The 18,357-nt window shown below is 38.2% G+C and overlaps 2 protein-coding genes across 3 annotated transcripts; both read right to left on the bottom strand.

The window, feature by feature from the left end:
- Window positions 1-348: 348 nt before the first annotated feature.
- On the bottom strand, window positions 349-7,725 carry LOC131231254 (uncharacterized). 2 transcript variants are annotated; one of them, XM_058227393.1, is made up of 2 exons: window positions 7,456-7,725; window positions 349-933 (listed from the first exon to the last, which is right to left on the bottom strand). In XM_058227393.1, exons 1-2 carry the CDS (start codon window positions 7,647-7,649, stop codon window positions 750-752), a joined length of 378 nt encoding a protein of 125 aa, XP_058083376.1. In that variant the 5' UTR covers window positions 7,650-7,725; the 3' UTR covers window positions 349-749. The 2 variants fall into 2 exon arrangements, with proteins under 2 accessions (XP_058083376.1, XP_058083377.1); XM_058227394.1 differs by lacking the exon at window positions 349-933 and adding an exon at window positions 4,193-4,420.
- Window positions 7,726-13,816: 6,091 nt separating this feature from the next.
- Window positions 13,817-17,910, bottom strand: LOC131230839 (salutaridine reductase-like). The gene is made up of 5 exons (XM_058226847.1): window positions 17,796-17,910; window positions 17,363-17,606; window positions 16,507-16,581; window positions 15,507-15,689; window positions 13,817-14,305 (listed from the first exon to the last, which is right to left on the bottom strand). The coding sequence occupies exons 1-5, from the start codon at window positions 17,831-17,833 to the stop codon at window positions 13,928-13,930; spliced, it is 918 nt and encodes a 305-aa protein (XP_058082830.1). The 5' UTR covers window positions 17,834-17,910; the 3' UTR covers window positions 13,817-13,927.
- Between the last annotated feature and the right edge of the window lie 447 nt (window positions 17,911-18,357).

Raw genomic sequence — 18,357 nt, 5'->3', positions numbered from 1 at the left:
CCATCACAAATAACAGATTACAGAAGTAGTTCAAATAAGATGTTCATTGCTTGCCATTAAGGATATTTGTCGAGAATAGGATGCACATAAATGAGTTAAAATTATATGACAATTACTTACCAATTACAAAAGATTGCTTATGCACACTTTCAGCTGATGAGGTTGTTGGTTGCTCGACCTCTGAATTTCGTAGCTCCAAGTCATCCAACTGAAATCCTGAAAAATACCGAAGCCTCTAGCAAATCTTCAACTGAAAAATGAAAATCCAAGCTCACTGCAGAAACTCTTAGTTATTCTAGTTATATGGTACGTAATAAATGAAAATTCATGGAAGCCCTCCTAGGCATATACTGTAAAGAAATTGCTTCCTATTTCAGTTTTTAACTAACATATTACACAGGCAGACAATGCCTATAGTGAAATAAATCAAACCTTAAGTGAACGGTTTCTGCGAATTAAAGTATAGAACATATAACAAATATTAGCACTATCAGAAGATCTGAAACAAAACATCCATGCCCTCCTGTTACAATTACAAGATATCATCCAAGCATTTCATCACCATCTAGTCACCATTCCACCATTCTTCACTTTGTCCAATCACTTTGCATGTGCAGGTCATCGCACTCTTTGCTATGAGAAAAATGTCTGGAAATGAAAATTGTGATTAAAAAATGAAAGTTATATGCTAGAATTTGCTTGCTCAAAAATTTATAAAAGATTTCAAAGCATATACCTAACTTTAGAAACTATTCATGGATAGAACAGGAAGTATAAGTTCCTAGGACATTCGGTCCAAGTGTCTTGATGATGCTTGTTACAAGTGGGGCCAATAGTTCTAAAATCCAAACTTTGATTTGATAGGCACTGCCATAGATGGAAGATGCTCCAAAATTCTTACAGATAGAATTTCCTAATCTGTCAATCAATGTCCTACAAAAGACGATTAAGAAAAATAATAAATCAATTGCCTGGAAAAAAAGATGGCCAAAGATTACATGACAAGAATTCTCAATTAAATTTTCTTGAGTCATAACAAATAGATAACTCTTTATAAGAATATTACTAACACGATTAAATTTCAAACTCAAGATGTGAAATTACTATACTCATCCAATATGAGCTTCAAATCATAGAATGACTGCAAACAAATCCAGACACATTGGCTTCTCAATGAGTTCTCCATGCACAAACAAAAACTAAGCTACTATAATTAAACATTATACAAGCTATGATGCCAACTATCATATGTGACTAAAAAAGTCTGAAAACATATGAAGTAAACATAAAACAGAGGTTAAGCCCACATGTATGTGGAATTGTGTCCATTCACATGCAGCTGCACATGCCAATATGGAACACGTGTGAGATCCCAGCTTTTCATTAGATGAGCCGCATGCAAGAATCAGTCTTTTCGATCCTAAAGTGTGGCACAATATACAAAAGAAATGAGTGGCTTCTTTTTTTCTTTTTTACACACCCTCACACCCAGTGGCTTTTTTTTTTTTTTCCTTTTTTACACATCCACACACACCACATGGGTACTCAAAACTCATGATCTCAGTGTTGAAACCCACAATATACAAAAGAAATGAATGACTAATACAGCTCTTTCCGAACATCCATTTGTTTCATACAAAGTGGTCCACCCAAGGAAGAAACACTTGATTTTTAAGTTAGAAGTTCTAAAAATTTTGACCTACTAGATGGAAAGGTCTTATCTAACACTCTTATGCTGCATTGGTGCATGTGGTTGTATTTGGTTGGGCAATGCTCCACACATGTGGGCTTTGGAAACCTCACCTACAACTTATGCTTGGTCCAAAAATAAGGTCAGACACAAATTAGGTGAGCCAATTGTATACGGACAAAATGGACAATCAGCATTTAACGTACATGATGGCACATCAGATGAGCAAACGACCTGAATTTTGCGCCAAAGAAGCTACATAGTGGCTCCCACCTGATGAGCAGCTTGGTCAAGAATATGTGTAAACTCTCATCAATTGCCTAAAACGAGCAAAGTAACATCTCCAATAAAATCTAGAGACGTACTGTGAATCAACTGTGTGGTTAAAGCCTAAAAATGATGTGCAATTATTCATACTAAAGCTATTTTTTTTAATCAATTCAATAATTTGGCAGTGTGACTTTTAGTAGTCAGAAAATGTACATGTGTATACACATACGTCAAATTAAATAGTCTATACTCTGGGAATTACTGTAACTAATCGTGAACCCCAAATCAGATTGACAGGATATTTGGATGATACTCTGTACTGTTGGTTAGGATATCACCATTTTCATTCATTTTTTACTTGAAAATATGAACTGATCATAAAATTCAAACTTTTTGGCGCATCAATGTTCTCTGTCAACAACCGAAAACTAGGGTACTGCCACTAAAAGGAACACGTATATTATAGAGCAAATAACCACATAGAAGATGAGCATATTGCACATGCAAAAAATTCAGACTGGCCCACTCATAAGGTGGTCTTGCACAAAAAAAGTATCAACAGTCTAAATAAAATTTCCAACTATGGCAATTGAATATATATGTGTGGCCTGCCTTATTAGTTGTTAATCTTGATTTTTGCACACAGTCGTCTTCACAAGGAGATCCCCTTCGAGGATACCATTGTTCAAAAATCAAACTGATAATAAGTTCTATTTTTCAAAGCCTAAAACACATATCTCACGACGGGCTAATGGCAGTGTCAGTAGGCAATCCACATCCTCGTGAGAAAGGATGCGGATTCCTTGCCAAAGCATCCTGCGACAAGAAGCTAGGTGGACCCCACCGTGAGCTTGATGGGCCCAAAAATGATGCAAATCCAAAGCTCGAGTAAGCCGCACAGCAGAGGATTGAAAAAGCTATGTGGGCCCTACCATGATGACTCAGAAACCAATGTAGAGAAGATGGCATTTCGGACCACTAGCCCGCAAGCGTGGTTTTATACAAAAGGGGTTTTGGCTGAAGCTTTTCTTCAAACAAGTAGAATGCAGATTTCTGTATAAATTATAAAATACTGTTTTACAAACTATAAAAGGAATAAAGAAGCAAACATTCGAAAATTTCATAGCAGGAATTTAAAGTATTTAAAATGAATAAATTACTTAAAAGAATACATGTAATTTAAATGCATAAGACTATATATATTTTTCTAAGTTACAAAAAGAAAAAGAAAAAGAAAAAGAAAATGATATGATTATAGGAAGTTGAAGTATGTGGATTAAAGAGGTAAATAAAAATGAAGAGGGGATTGAAGTCTCACCAATACCTTTTTTTATGGCATGTGTGAGAATGAAATATAAATCCTGAAAAATACACAAACACCTGCAACACTCAGACAATCAAGTAAAAGTTCTAGGTTCCACACCTTCAATCTCAAACAAAACAGTAGATAGAGACATCAAGCAAGTAAAAGGCCTTGTGAGTCATCTTTCAGATCAGAGATTCCATCCTTCCAACTCAGCATTCTCATGTAAAACCATCTGCTGGTTTGGTTTCTTCAGGCTTCGTTTTGGCAGGGGCCAAAGGGGACAAGTTGTCTACCTCCATTTCGGTTTTGAGGTCATTGATGCTCTGCTCCAATTCATCTATCCTGGTACCCATTTCATCGATCTTCGAGACAATCAACTCGGACATTGCCTGGAATCTGCTTTGCATCTGCATCAGAAGGTTTTGCACAATGGCAGTCATGTCAGCAGTGCTTTGTTTTTTATCGTCTGATTCTTGTCCATCCATCTTTCAGGAGTTGTTCTTGCGCTGCTCTCTCTCTCACTCGCTCTCTCAAGTCTCACCAATACCTTAACATCTGCTTCTGTAACTACCAATATTCCTAATTTTCTAAGATTGGTGAGGTTTTCCAAGCAACGCTTCATCCATTTGCCAGAGCTTACGAGCGGAGAGGGAGAGAGAGAGGCGCAGAGAGAGAGAGAGAGCGAAGAGGGAGAGGCGCAGAGAGAGAGAGAGAGAAGGGGCAAATGACCCCAACCACCGGCTATTGCTTACTTTCTTATAGTGATATAGCTTTAAGGGCCTGTCTAGCAGGCACCCACAAATGAGCTCATCTAATACACAATCACCATTAAATGAAATGAGCTCATCTAACCCACGACACCTTCAAATGACATGAGATGGAACTCATTTTTGGGTGTTTAACAAACTGCACTCTGTCTACTTTTCAAAGCAGGGAAGGAAAGAAGGGCATTATAGCTCACAGATGTAGCCAAAGACCAAGTGTTGAGAGGTAATCATATGACACAACATAGCTAAATGAAAAGGAAGTAAAATCCACGAACATTTTATTAAAGTTGAAACTAGTATTGCAAGAATTCAAGGGGATTATGCTTGATGAATTTCTCGACAAGTTGTCCCCCATGCAGATATTGCTCTTGCTCAGGTGGAGCTCGCCTGCAACAACATTCAAAATCGATCCACATTAAGTTCTCATTTAAGGTTGTGTATGATCGTGTTTCCAAACATACACTTGACCTAGTCCCTTTACCTAAGTTATCGGGTATACATATGTGTGTTGCGATAGAAAATATGGTGGACCGGATCATGGCAATACATGTTGAAGTTCAAAAAAAGTTTCAGGAGTCCAATACCAAGTATAATAAAAAGGCTAATATACATCGGTGCCAAAAGATGTTTGAAGTGGATGATCGATAACGTGCTTGTTCGCCTGTGTAATGAGAAATTTTTTTATTGGGAAATATAACAAGCTAAGGAATAAGAAGATCAATCATGTTCTAATTCTTAGGAAAATCAATGATAATGCCTATGTTGTTGATCTTTCTGAGGGCATGGAGATCTCGTGAACTTTCGATGTAGCAGACCTATATGAGTATCATAAGCCGAGTCCGTTGGATAACTCGAGGACGAGTTCTTTCCAAGTGGAGGGAACTGATGTAGGATGTAGCATAGATGCATTCCTAGCATAACTAGACTTTTTAAAAAAGAGCCAAATGAAAGCGGAAGTAGTCCGTAAGACCTAGGTGTAATCCTATATTGGACATGAAGTAACTAGGCCCCAGGCGCATCCGATTCGAAGAAATTCACTTTGGATAGGAGCAAATTATCGTTTGAAGTGTAAACCATAAATTGGCCATAACTTTTGATCCGAGTATCGTTACAGGACGTATGACTATCGATCTTTATGTGATGGGCCATCCGAGGTCAAGCCCGTCCGTTTCGTGAGAAAACGAATACTTCCAGTTAAAAATCGATATTTTAGATCAAATTTACTACTTTTAGTAATTTTGATTTTTGTCATATTTCTTTATTTTTAGAATTTTAGATTTTCATCTTTTATAGATATTGATTGTAATGATTCTAGGAATCATCCAATAAGGTTAATTTTGAAACTTTTTATTTTTGGAAAAACTTACTATTTCAATTCTATTCTAGTTGAATTAGGACTACTATTATGGTTAGAATTTTGTTGTTTTAAATAATTTTGAATTAAGGTTTTATTTTTTATTGTTGGTATAATCAAGAAATGATACACATTATACAATTATTGAATAATAAAATTTTGAATTTCCCTTTTTATCTTGTAGATTCAAGAATAACCTTGTGAATTTGAGGTTTTGCCTACTTAAGGAAGATGTCAATTTTTTCCATTATTGTTTCACGCTCTTCCTGCGTCAATATGTGGGAGGAGAGGGTTCTTTTGGGTTCTGTAAATGGAGAGTTGTGGTGCTATCTATCATGTGGTCAATTTGGCTTGAAAGAATGATCGTGCCTTTTGGAATCTTAATAGTTCAACAATGGTTGTTACTGATTAGTTGTCCTAAGATTATTTTGGGCTAGGCATGTGGGTGGGATTATATTTTAGTTTGTTTTGTTATTTCCTTTTGTTTGATTTTTCTTTTGCCAGCCTTTTTTTGCTTTTGGCGACAATAATATTGATTCAGCTTCAGAAAAAAAAAAAAAAAAACTAAAAAAATTATGAGTGCATTTGGATACGCTGTCAAATTGAATGGCAATTATTAGTCTAATAAAGTGGAAATAATCAAATTATGACTTCCTCCACCAGCATTTGTATTGAGGAGTTGGCTCCAAACTGCAATCGTGCTAATTTTTGTCATTTAAAAAAATACACACGTGGTAGCAACAACATCATGCGTGGTGGTGGCAATTGCCTATAGGGTTGTGATAACAATACGCATGCTAGTGCCAAAAGCATGTTTGGGGGTGTCAAAAGCAATATTGAGAGAGAGAGAGAGAGAGAGAGAGAGAGAGAGAGAGAAAGTAAAGGATTCACATGAAAGACACATATCCTCGTACCAGCCTAGAAGAATAGGTGTGTGCAAGTATGTTTCCAAAAACTCTCTTATTTTGTATTACAAACCTCTACACAAAAAATGCTTACAACTAACCAAGCACAACATGGGATCCATTGTGTCCACCTAATGACCCTATTTGCAGGGAACATTGTGAAATCATGTCTAAAAAATCTAAATTCACTTTGCGTGGCCATATGGGTCTTGTAATATTCCTATTTTTAAGATTATTCTATACAACTCCTATCAGGTGCGCCCAACATGATCATCTTGTTTTATTTGACCATTGGATTATTTCAGATTGAATAATTCATGAGCCCCACTACAATTGTGATCATTAAAAATAGGTTTGGGGCGGGACACTTGAACCGTGGTCCCTATATGCAGTTATTAAGATGGATATGGAAACCTACGGTGTAAAGATCCTAGGGGGGAGAAGCGTGATGGGTAAGCTTCTCCAACCCTCTTCTCTATAAATACATGTCTTGGTCTCCTCACCAACATAGACAAAAAAACCCTAGTCCCATTAAGAGATTTTCTAAAGGGTGTAAGGTGCGAAAGATCAAGATCTCTCAACAACATCACGGCATCAGAAATGTCTTCCCATCAAGGTACGCATTTAAGATTACAGTTAAAAATCTCCATTATTAATGCATAGACAATCTGTTTAGTCCATTATTCATATTATAGTTGATATCAAAGCCACCTATGCATCAATGTGGTGGATTCGTTTTTGGCATCCATCAAAGCCCCTAAACGCATGATTCCAAACCACACTGATAGGATGAAAGCCGGAATCCCGCATCATACAAGAAGGCTTTTGTATGACATGCCAGATCTAGCCAGATCATCCAAACAGGGAGGCTCAATTTTCCATTGTTGGATTCTGACATAAGGCCCCGTCTCTGATGGAGGATATTGCGGTTGATGCAAAAGGGTTTTTGAACCCATCAGCCCTGAATTTCAGCACCTCCTCTAATAGCGGACTGTCATCCATGAAGTCAAGGGTGTCGAGGCTTTGAAAAGGCAAGGGCGGTGATTTGGTTTTGAGACGGTGGCAGTGCATGCGGTAGCCATTAAAGGTTATGTTATACAAAAAAATAAAAATAAAAATCCGTTAGAATTAGCAGTAACCATGGCCGTCACTGGTTGACTCACCTCTTGTCCAAGAGGAAATGGCGGATGCCACTTCCCCTCTCTTCTCTGTCCGTTCTGGTAGCTAATGAAGATAACGTCAAGAACATCCTCCTCTTCCTCTTCCAGCACCGCAGACTGCCATCAATGACGGAACCCACCTTCCTTTCAAACTTATGTATAAAAAAATCCGAGCACACCTCCGATTTCTTGGTCATATGGGGTTGTGGAGATTGTCGTTACTTTCGTTCTTCTTCCTCGGAGCAGAGACAACCATTAATGGCTACAAAAACATCCCACCTCCAATTGCAAAGGAAGGAGATCGGAGAAGGGCAGAGGCTGTCCTGCGGTGTAGCCAGATTTGACAGCGGCCTACGCTGGCAGTTGTCAGCATCCTCTCTGGGGCCGGCGGGGTTTTTTGTGGAGGAAGCGGATTGGCTGGTGTACCTTACACCAGCTATATAGCTGCTGTATTGACGTCAGCAAGCTCTGTGGGTCAAATCATGAGGTATATGTTAAATCCAAACCGTCCAACAATTTGGCGAGCTCGTCTTAAGGCTTGAGCCGAAAAATAAGACATATCTAAGGATCAATTGGACCACGCTATCAAAAATAGTGGGGGGATTTAATGTCTACCTTTGAAACCCTTTTGGGGTAATAGAAGTTTCAGATCAATACCAAAATTGTTTTTCTTTTTCATCTATATATTTTTAACTTTATTAACCGATTGGATGAAAATAAACGTAATGGCAGGCTTACAAATTTTTTAACAGTGAAAATCATTATACTGGCTGTTATTTTTGGTGTGGCCCATTTGAGATTTAAACACGATTCATCCCTTTTTTTTCTAATGCCCTAGAATCATCTCAAAAAAAAAAAAAAAAAAAAAAACAAACAGTATAAATATAATAAATACATTATAAAACGACCCATGTAACTTTGATCTCATTTGAACTGCGCGTACAATTGGGATGTTCGCATGAAGTGTATGGTACACTAGCCAACCTGCTTCCTTTTGTGAAAGCGGATGAATGGGTTATTATACCTCACCACCTACGTAGCTGTTGTAGGTGCATGTTGTGCGAAGACAAGCACAGACACTCCTCGAGCTTTGAGTTGTATAAATGGTTCAAATGAGGTCAAACTTACGTAAGTTTCAAAGTGATGTATTTATTATATCTATATAGTTTATCTATTTTTAAAAATCATTTTAAAATACTATACAAAAAATAATCATATCCAAAGATTATATGAACTACACCATAAATAGCAGCGAAGATGATGATTTTCACCGTTAAAAAAATTGTAGGGCCCACTATGACATTTATTTTCCATCCAATTTACTCATCAAGTCAAAAAGACTTGAATGAAGAGGAAAAACAAATTTCATATTTATCCAAAACTTATGTGACCTCAAAAAGGGTTTTAATGGTAGAAGTTTAATCCCCCACGTCTTTTTATTGTGTGATTCACTTGATAGTAAGATCTATCTTATTTTTCATCTCATGCATTAAGACAAACTCACCAAATGAATAGATGATTTGATTATAACAGATACCTCATAATCAGACCTACAAAACTTGATAACGTCAATCCAATAACTATATACCCTGTGTTAGATACACCGGCCAATCTGCTTCTACAGCAGCTATATAGCTGGTGTAAGGTACACCAGCAAAGCAGAGTGGCTGGTGTACCTCACATCAGCTATATAGGTGTTGTATTGACATCAACAAGTTCTATGGGTCTAATCATGAGGTATGTGTTATATCTAAACTGTCCATCCATTTGACGAACTCGTCTTAAGGCTTAAGACGAAAAATAAGATAGATCTAACAATCAAGTGGACCACACTACAAAAAAATAGTGAGGGATTGAACGTCTACCATTGAAACTCTTTTTGGGGTCACAAAAGTTTTGAATCAATATAAAATTTGTTTCTCCTCTTAATTTAGGTCTTTGTGAACTTATGAATAGATTGGATGGAAAATAAACATTATGGTGGGCCCTATGAATTTTTTTAGGGTAAAAATTATTATCTCCACTGCTATTTGTGGTGTAGTCCAGATGATATTTGCATATGATTCATTTTTTGGATAATGTTGTAAAATGATCTCAAAAAATAAATGAACAGTATAGATATAATAAATACATGACTGTGGAGCCATATAACTTTGACCTCCTTTGGACCGTTCGTACAACTCGGAGGTCAAGGAGTGTCACTGCTCGTCTTTGCACGACAAGTACCTACAACATACGTAGTTGGTGTGATGTACACTAGCCAATCTGCTATCGTTTTTTTTGGCAATGGAAGGTGGTGCAGTGGCTATGTTGTCATAGGAAGCGGATTGCGTACTGAGCAACTCAGTCCGCTATGCATACTGAGTAAACTCTGGGGGTTTACCGTGATTTATGTATTTTATTCAGTCCATCCATCCATTTTACCGAATAATTTTAAGGCTTGAGCCCAAAAATGAAATATATCCAAACCTCAATTGGACCACACCACATGAACCAGTGTGAATTGAACATCTACCATTGAAAATTTCTTAGGGGCCATGGAAGTTTTGGATCAAGCTTGTATTTTTTTTTTACCTTCATCCATATTTATGTCATCCTATGAACGGGTTGGATGAGAAATAAACATCACTGTGGGCCCTTTAAAGGTTTCAACGGTGAAAATCATTATTCCAACTGTTTTGGTCCACTTGATCTTTGGGTATACTTAAATTTTGGTCTCAACCACTAAAATAAGATAGAAAAATGGATGGACGGCATGGATAGACCAAATACATTCACGGTAGGCCAAACAGAGTTTACTCACTACGATAAGAGTGTGCGGAGTAACTCAGTACTCAATCCGATTTCGTTGTCAACACATACATAAGTTGGGTGCAGCTAGGGTTTTGACCCCTAGTTGTGCAAGATGTGGTGATATTCATGCTTTACATTTTGTGCCTGTTTTAATTGCATTTTAGGCCAAGGTCAGGTCCGTTTCAAGCTTCAAACTACCACGGTTTTGGACCCGTTTGAGGTTGATATAGGGCCTGCTTTGTTTCTGGGCTTATTTGGTGGATCTAATCAGGCCAGGTATGGGCTGGTTTTCAATTAATATAGAACCCCAGCTTTGGGCCTGCTAGCTATATCCACCTTAGACTTGGCTATGGGCCCTTTTCATATAGTATTTGGGTTTGTTTTTATGATGGAATAAGGCCCAGTTGGGATTGTTTAAGTAATTTCTCATGGTCTGAGTTTTAGGCCCGTGACTTACTGAATCAAGCCTAATTTTAAGGGCCTTCCTGATGTACATACTAGGCTTAATCTTGGGTGTAATGTAATATTCATCTTTAAACCTTTTGGGGTTCTCTTTGGATATTTTAGGCCTATGTCCATTGATGATGTTTACGTCATTAAATGGGCTTAGCTTTGAGCATAATTAAGACTCAACTTGGGGACTTGTTTCCCAATTTTCAAGGCCCGGTTTTGGGCTTAAAGCTGCTCTCTTCTTTTCGACATTTAGTGGCCCATATTTTTCAATTGGGCCCATTGTCCAAGATGATGATCTTACTATTAAAATTAATAATAGTTGGGCCATCCTTTGGATGCAAGTAAAACCTTAATAAATGTAATGATGGTTGGTGGGTTTCACTTATTAGACAGACCGAGTAATTTAACAAAAGATATCCTTCCTTTTTTCTCTCTCTCTCTCTTTTTTTCTAAGGCAAAATTCGTATGGGGAGGGGGTGAAAATAGAATGGTATTTATAGTGTCAGATATTGCACAAATAGCCCCAATGACCCTTTATTCATTATACTAACCCTGGAGGGGGTTGCTTCCAACCAATGGGACCCATTGGGAAGTGTACGAGTCAATCTAAGTCATGGGATAAGTATCCCAAGAGGCGATTTATATTTGGACATGATCATCTGATGATCGGACGTGTCGATTAACTGGAAAAGTCCTAACTTAGATCGACGGTCACCGATAATCAATCGGGGTTATGGCTATACAGATATGTGTGGAGAAATATCTTTAGTCGACACTCCATATTTAGTCATGAATTGACGGTCCGAAAGTTACAACTTTGTGAAAGAACAAATAGACTAATTTCACTTAATTTCCAGATTTTCATATAAGGTATATGCACAACTCAAGCACTCGCCTTGCGAGTCCAAGTTGAACTATTCGATATACGATCTTGGCTCAATGTCCTGCAATGGACCTCAAGCTCATTAAGACGAACGTATTTCTATATCCTTGAGTTTAGAGGCCCACTAACGAGCGGTTTAGAGCTTATTTGGATAATTAAGACATTTCTAGAATGAATTGGATAGCGAGATTTATTGTGCACAATAATAAGGGTTTGAATTAATTAAGTTCATAGTATGGCCTATTCACAACTAATGAAAATATCGATTCGATCATAATTATCAGAAACCATTGATTCTCAAGCTAAAAGGATAATTGGGATAGTTTAGTTTGTTAATTAAGATCTGAACTTTACCTATCTATGCTTTTTGTATGTCTTTATTTTATTATGATTGTCTTGATTATTTAGTGATGAGTCCGTTAGATTTGGATCCTAGATGAACAAATCACGTGATTAAACTCAATATTTAAATAATTAGGTGGATTCGTTAGCTTCCTACGGTTGATTAATTGGATTCGTATAGTTCTTTACTGGTACCACTTGCGTATAAGCTCACCTCGAGTGTTAACGGTCAGTAGGTGATAATATAAGCTAATTATAAAAATAAAAAATAAAAAAAATTCAAGGGTTTTTGAAAATCCAAAATATCGAAAATATGGTACATTATACTAAATTTATAGCGTGGCCTATTTGTAATTAGCAAAAACGATGATTCAACTCTAATAATCATAATTCAACTATACTTAAAACTATCAAAATTAGTAAAATATATTAAAAATAAAAAAATCTTAATTTAATTATATATAATGATTCATAGTATGATTATAAGTATTTCATAAGAAGACATCAAATATAAAAACTCTAAGATGAAAAAGATATGTATAGCCAATCAGTAACTTGCAGTTGCAGAAAATTTTAATTTCAATTGGTATATTGATTATTATTTTTTTAAAATTTTATTTATTAAAATATTTTTATAATTTTTATGATAGTTCATCATCAAATATATTTTATCTCCACAAAATTTTACTTTATTTCAAGTTTTAGAAAAATTTTAAAATTTTCATAAGTATTAACTGCTTAAAACCAATGACTTTCGGTTTAATTGGTAAAATGTCCTAAAATTAACCCCTTTAAATTTTATTTTTATATAAAATTAAACTCATCAAGTTTCAACATAGTTTCTGAATTACCTAAATTGGAGTTGTAAAACAAAAGATATGAAAATTTGAAATTAACATATCTAAATTATTAGTTGTTGAACACTGTTACAGTGTTGAATAGGGGGTGGCAGTGGCATCGTCGCTACAGAGGTAGTATCTCCGAAGTTTGTCCAAAAACTCATTTTTTTTCCTTGGCACCACCAAATTGGCAGTAGCACAGTTGGAGTCAGTATATGCTCCTTAAAGTTTGAACTTTCAATCTTTTAGATAGTTTTTGTGGACCCCACATCACTCCTTGTGGTCCCGGACACATGCGAATGCATGCATAGATACACACTCAAATCTATAAATCAAAGATAAATATCCAAAGATGTTCAACCCTAAATTGACACAAATACAAAACTTTACATGTGTGTATTTATTTATTTTTTCAATACATGTTTTAGACAGCTTAATTTGAATTATTTGTATGCCACATTTTATAAATTTTTGTAATTTCCAAGTGCTTGCGTGTCATCCATCGTACTCTGCCATTGTATATTTTTACTAGTTAGACCCCATGGATCAGACTCATTAGCTCAAATCAAACCGGGCAAATTGTGGAACCCCTTTCTCTGGTGACACTCTCGAAATAAGATTAGTTGAAAAATCTTAGCCTCTCAATCGTGGACACTCGTACGTTAAAGTAGGACACTATGGGATAATTTTCATCTATAAATTCTTGTAATTAAGACGGCTTATCTTTACTAGAGATGGACTCCTGTGTTAGTTCTGTCCCATCTACAACATGATGGTGATTCATCATCCTCACATGTGGCATTGATGTACAGATATTCAGACCATCCAAATTCTGGGCCACTGTATGGATCATATATCTAGATTACATTGATGAGTGAGTGGTCCAAATTTGAAACGAAAATCATATAGCTAATATTGTCTTCTCTCTTTGATTTCTGAGCTATGCCCGATCCACCTTTGAATCAGTGATTTGGTGGATGTACATTGCTTTACAATTATGTTATTTCTTCAATTAATAAAATTCAGATGTGGGATTAAAACCAAAAAAACACTTTTTATTTATTTATTTCAAATTCATGTTTTCGAATTATAACATGCACAAGCGCTCAAGATAAACAAAGGAGAGAAGCAATCACAGCCCTTGAAAATTTCCAACGATTTCCTATCAGTATGTTGACATCTTCATCTGATCAAAGAAGTGGCCAGATGGCCCACCATCGGGCAGCAACGCCAACATCACAGGCCCATGAGCGCCTTCTTCAACGGTCTCCGTCCACCAAAGGTGGTTCATATCTGTTTTCACGGCACCAGGATGCACACTGTTTATGCAGAAGGTGGGAAATTTCTTGGCTAGAATCCTTGTATAGGCATTGAGAGCAGCTTTTGAGATCATATATGCTGATGTTGTGGTGGGCCATCCATGTTTATCCAACCGTTCCTCTTTGAAATCCTTCAGATATGATTGTAGCCATTCATCTAATCTCTCCTCGGTTAGGCCATCAACATGGTTCACTTCTTCTTTAAACTTTTCATTGGGGATGAGCTGAAACCATAGGGTTGGAAATGTTATTATGTTCAATTTGCAATTTTGAATGACAAGGCGAGACCTTGTGTGAGATCTTGGCAGTTCATTGGGTGGGCCATGTATGTATCTATTGTATGGGCTGCATGCATACATCAGACAGTAGTCAATTCTTTCCCGTGGACTGTAGTATGACTGTACAGGGCTGATTTTTTGGTCCATGCCACGTGCATGTTGAGGCCCACTTGATGAACGGCCTAGATCTCAAACACGTGTGCGACAACACAACAACGTGTGAGAAACATGACCATGGAATTCCGGGTCGGTTTTTGCATGAGACCTGTTATGGCTAGGGATGCACACAAGTCGGTTCGGTTCGGTTCAGTTCTAGGGTGAAACCAGAACTAAACCATTCTTAACTGTTCTACGAAAATCGGAACTGGAACTAGACCAGTAGCACTCTAGAACCAAACCGGAGCCGGACCATTTTTATGATCCAGCTCAATTGCAAGAGAGAGAGAGAGAGAGAGCTAGCAAGAGAGAGAGAGAGAGAGGATCGTTGGGCGGTGGCCAGTGGGCAGAGGGTGAGCGGAAGGTGGCTGTTCGTTGGGTGAAAGAGAGAGAGAGAGAGAGAGAGAGAGAGAGAGGAAGGTTCCAGGTTCAGTTCTACTGTTCGGATCCACAGTTTGGTTCTACGGATCGGTTGACAATTTAATTTGGTTGTATATACTCCCAAACTGAGAATCGAACTGGACTAAAAGATTCTTTGATTTTTTTTTTTTTCTGGTCGGGTTCCACAATTCTACCAATCCGATGTGCACCCCTAGTTATGGCCAGCGGTACTCAAGAGCTCGTACCAACTCATCCGGTCCAGAGTCGAGTTGTGACTCGACCATGTCAGTTGTGACTCAGTTGGGCCGGATCGTACTTGACTGAGTCCGAGTCAGCAATCCATGCTCATCTCACGTATCAACACTTGCTTCTTCTCATCAGGTGGGGCCCACAATGTGTCTATGATGCTGATACATCAGTCACGGATGGGTAATGGACTCCTTTGGACCGTCCATTTATCACATACAACAACCCCCAGCCGTATAGCCAAATGGCACGATTTTTGGGCGAGCATAAATCCACAGCAGGACCCACCAGATAGATGGCCCAGATCTCATACCCACATGCCATAACAAGGAAGTGGACCACACATTTCAGGCGAGTTTGTTACCTCCAGCTTACCCCGCCTGGATGAAACATTAACAATCCTGGGTGATTTGGATAAGTGAAGGAGTGGGAAAAGAGCTTCAGTTACTGATTTGCTGCCATAGTAATTGGTTTTCAGACACTCTTCTGCCATTTCATATGTCTCCTGCCACAATCCCCTCGCTATCTTCATTTTCTCTTCATCCATCTGCATCAATCAAAATCCAAACCGTTCATTTCACAATCCAATTCTAATATGCTTTTTCCATGATGCTTGGATACTCAGTGAAAAGCTTCATGTTTTTAACCAATGGTTCAGATGGTGGGCCCACCCTGGCCCTGAGATGGATTTGGGCTGGGCTGGGCCGGGCTAGGAATGGACCTGGTTGGTTCGATCTTGGACCGGACTTGGATGTCCATGAGCCCAATGGTTCAGATGGTGGGTCCCACCTTTTTGCAGCCAGATCCACTTATCTGTTGGCCCTTCATGCAGTGGGCTATGTCCCAATTTCTCCCCTAAAAGTATCCCTGCCGTACCATGAAGATAGTGACGTCCGTCCATATATAACAAATGCTTATGTAGACGGTCAGGATCATTTGATGAGAGATGTTTTTGGGTCTCCCATTCACCGTTGGGTTCGGTCACTCTCCAGACGATTTAGATCATCGAAAAGATGGGCCCCACATCTACATTAATACATTTTACCAGGTACAGCAAAATGCTCAGCCGTACATTTTATATAATGCATTCGAGCTTTAAATTTGTACAAGTGGGGCCCATGGTTGAACGATCTGAAACGTTGGTATGGTGGGTAACATATTGGATGGCCCATGCACAAAAGATCATCCAATTCAAAGATCGTAGCCAAAAATATATAGCAAAACCATTGCTGTTCCTTAGTGGGCCAACTTTAAAGGAGATTTTGGGTATTGAAATTCACAGTAGGGACCTTAATATGAACGGCTTAGATCACTGAATAATGGGCCCCACTTGTATAAAACTGAAAATTAGCCATGAGTCTCACCTCACCACCTAGGAGTTGTAAAGCCGTTACACCATCAGAGTCTATTACAAGTCCATGGATGCCAGCATTGTTCACCTGCATTGTAAAATAAATTTCTCATGATATCCTCTCTTTCTTAAACATAAAATTTCACGACTCGTCTGAGTTATAGTTGACTCGGACGGGTCAACTCAGTTTTGGTGGCGAACGAGTCATCCCAAAAACGCGTTGGGCGAGTCGCCGAGTCAAAAGACCATGTTTTACACTCCAACACCGCCTATTTTATGTGAGGCGAGAAAGACTCGGGTTATGTGGGGCCTACCATGTTGTATATTTAAAATCCATCTCATCCATCAGTTGAGAACCCTTATATATAAGAAGGATCGGTTAGATAAAAAGCTCAGATGGGCTGCGCTAATTGGAGCAATTTGAAATTGGGCTAAAACCTTTAAGTTAGCACGGTGTGGCCCACTTGAGTTTTGAATCAGAACGAATTTTTTTTTTTATCATCCCTTCATCCTAGTGGATCACATACGATGAAAGGGTTTGATGAAAGATTCACACCACTGTGGCCCTCCACACAAACCTATGGATGGTTTCCCATCCCCACTGTTCCTTGTGGTGTGGTCCACCTGAGCTTTGGGTGTGGATGAATTTTGTTCCCACGGTCTACAATTGGGCATCACATTTGATGGACGGAGTGGATTTCAAATAGACAACATGATGGGGTCACAAAGCTTTATTGTGTGTAAAAACAGGTGTTGTAGAGGATTTCCGGTCCTCAATATCAACTAAAACCGAGCACACTCGGCCGAGTTGGAAAGGGCCCACTAGATGAAAGGTCCAGATCAAAGAATAACAACTCCATACTTCTTACCAAGATATCAAGTTTCCCAAATTGGGTTTTGACGAAATTAGCTAATGAAGCAATGCTAACAGAATCCTTCACATCTAACTGGTGAAAAACAACATCAGACGGCCCAGATTCTTTGATGTTTGCGACAGCTTCCAAGCCTCTCTTCTCATCTCTAGCCGTTAATATGACGGTAACACCGTTGGATGCCAGCTGGCGACTGATCTCCAATCCGATTCCCTTATTAGCCCCTGTAACAACTGCACACCTGAAAATAACAGTGAAAATGTTGAATATAAAGTTCCACCGGATTAAACGGCCTGATTTTAGGCAAGAATGTGGAAATCAGGGATTTCACACATGCTTTTCATATTGGCACATGTTATCACGTGTGGATGGGCAGGGCTCTGCACGTGTGAGAGCGTGTATGGCAAAAGTGGAAGGGAGACATACGTACCTCTTTTCCGCTGGATTGGAAATGTTTGCTCCTTCCATTGCGAATGCCTTTGCTTGATGATTTTAAAGAGCTGAAAGGCTTATTTATATTGCTCTGAAAAATAAGGAGGTGCGCTCATACGTGGGAGTCCTCTTGTTGTACGACCGTGCTGCTCTGTTCCCATGTCAACTTTTGATATGATCCACCCCGTCCATTAGGTCTGACCTTCGATCTTATATATGAATATAAAAAATCAGCTCTAATGAAGTCTCAGATAGGCCACGCTACAAATAAATGTTAAGAGGGAAAATCCAACCAATAAAAGTTTTCTCAATGTTTGTGGGATCCACTGTATTGTTTATATGACATCTAATTCATTTATCAAACGATCCTCACTACGATGAATGGAAATAATAAAAATCCTTTCGTTCTAGGATCCAGATGGATCATACCATGTGAACTTAGAGATCTTAGCCATGATGTTTCTTTGTTCATTGTGTTGTGGTCCATATAAGTTTCTTATTATCCTGATTTTTAATTTCAATGGTAACAATGAGGTGTGAAAAATGATGGACAGAGTGGA

The sequence above is a fragment of the Magnolia sinica genome, chromosome 17 (genome assembly GCF_029962835.1).
Source record: "Magnolia sinica isolate HGM2019 chromosome 17, MsV1, whole genome shotgun sequence".
In the NCBI taxonomy this organism is placed as follows: Eukaryota; Viridiplantae; Streptophyta; class Magnoliopsida; order Magnoliales; family Magnoliaceae; genus Magnolia; species Magnolia sinica.
Note: the sequence above shows the minus strand (reverse complement) of the source record. Positions and strands in the feature narration are given on the sequence as shown.

Coding starts and splice junctions, on each gene's coding strand:
- LOC131230839 (XM_058226847.1), bottom strand. CDS start 17,833: ATGGAAGGAGCAAACATTTCCAATCCAGCGGAAAAGAG. Junction 17,607..17,795: donor TCCAATCCAGCGGAAAAGAG/GTACGTATGTCT, acceptor TGTTATTTTCAG/GTGTGCAGTTGTTACAGGGG. Junction 14,306..15,506: donor CCAGGCGGGGTAAGCTGGAG/GTAACAAACTCG, acceptor CTATGGTTTCAG/CTCATCCCCAATGAAAAGTT.
- LOC131231254 (XM_058227393.1), bottom strand. CDS start 7,649: ATGACCAAGAAATCGGAGGTGTGCTCGGATTTTTTTATACATAAGTTT. Junction 934..7,455: donor CATTTCCTCTTGGACAAGAG/GTGAGTCAACCA, acceptor CGTCTTTTGTAG/GACATTGATTGACAGATTAG.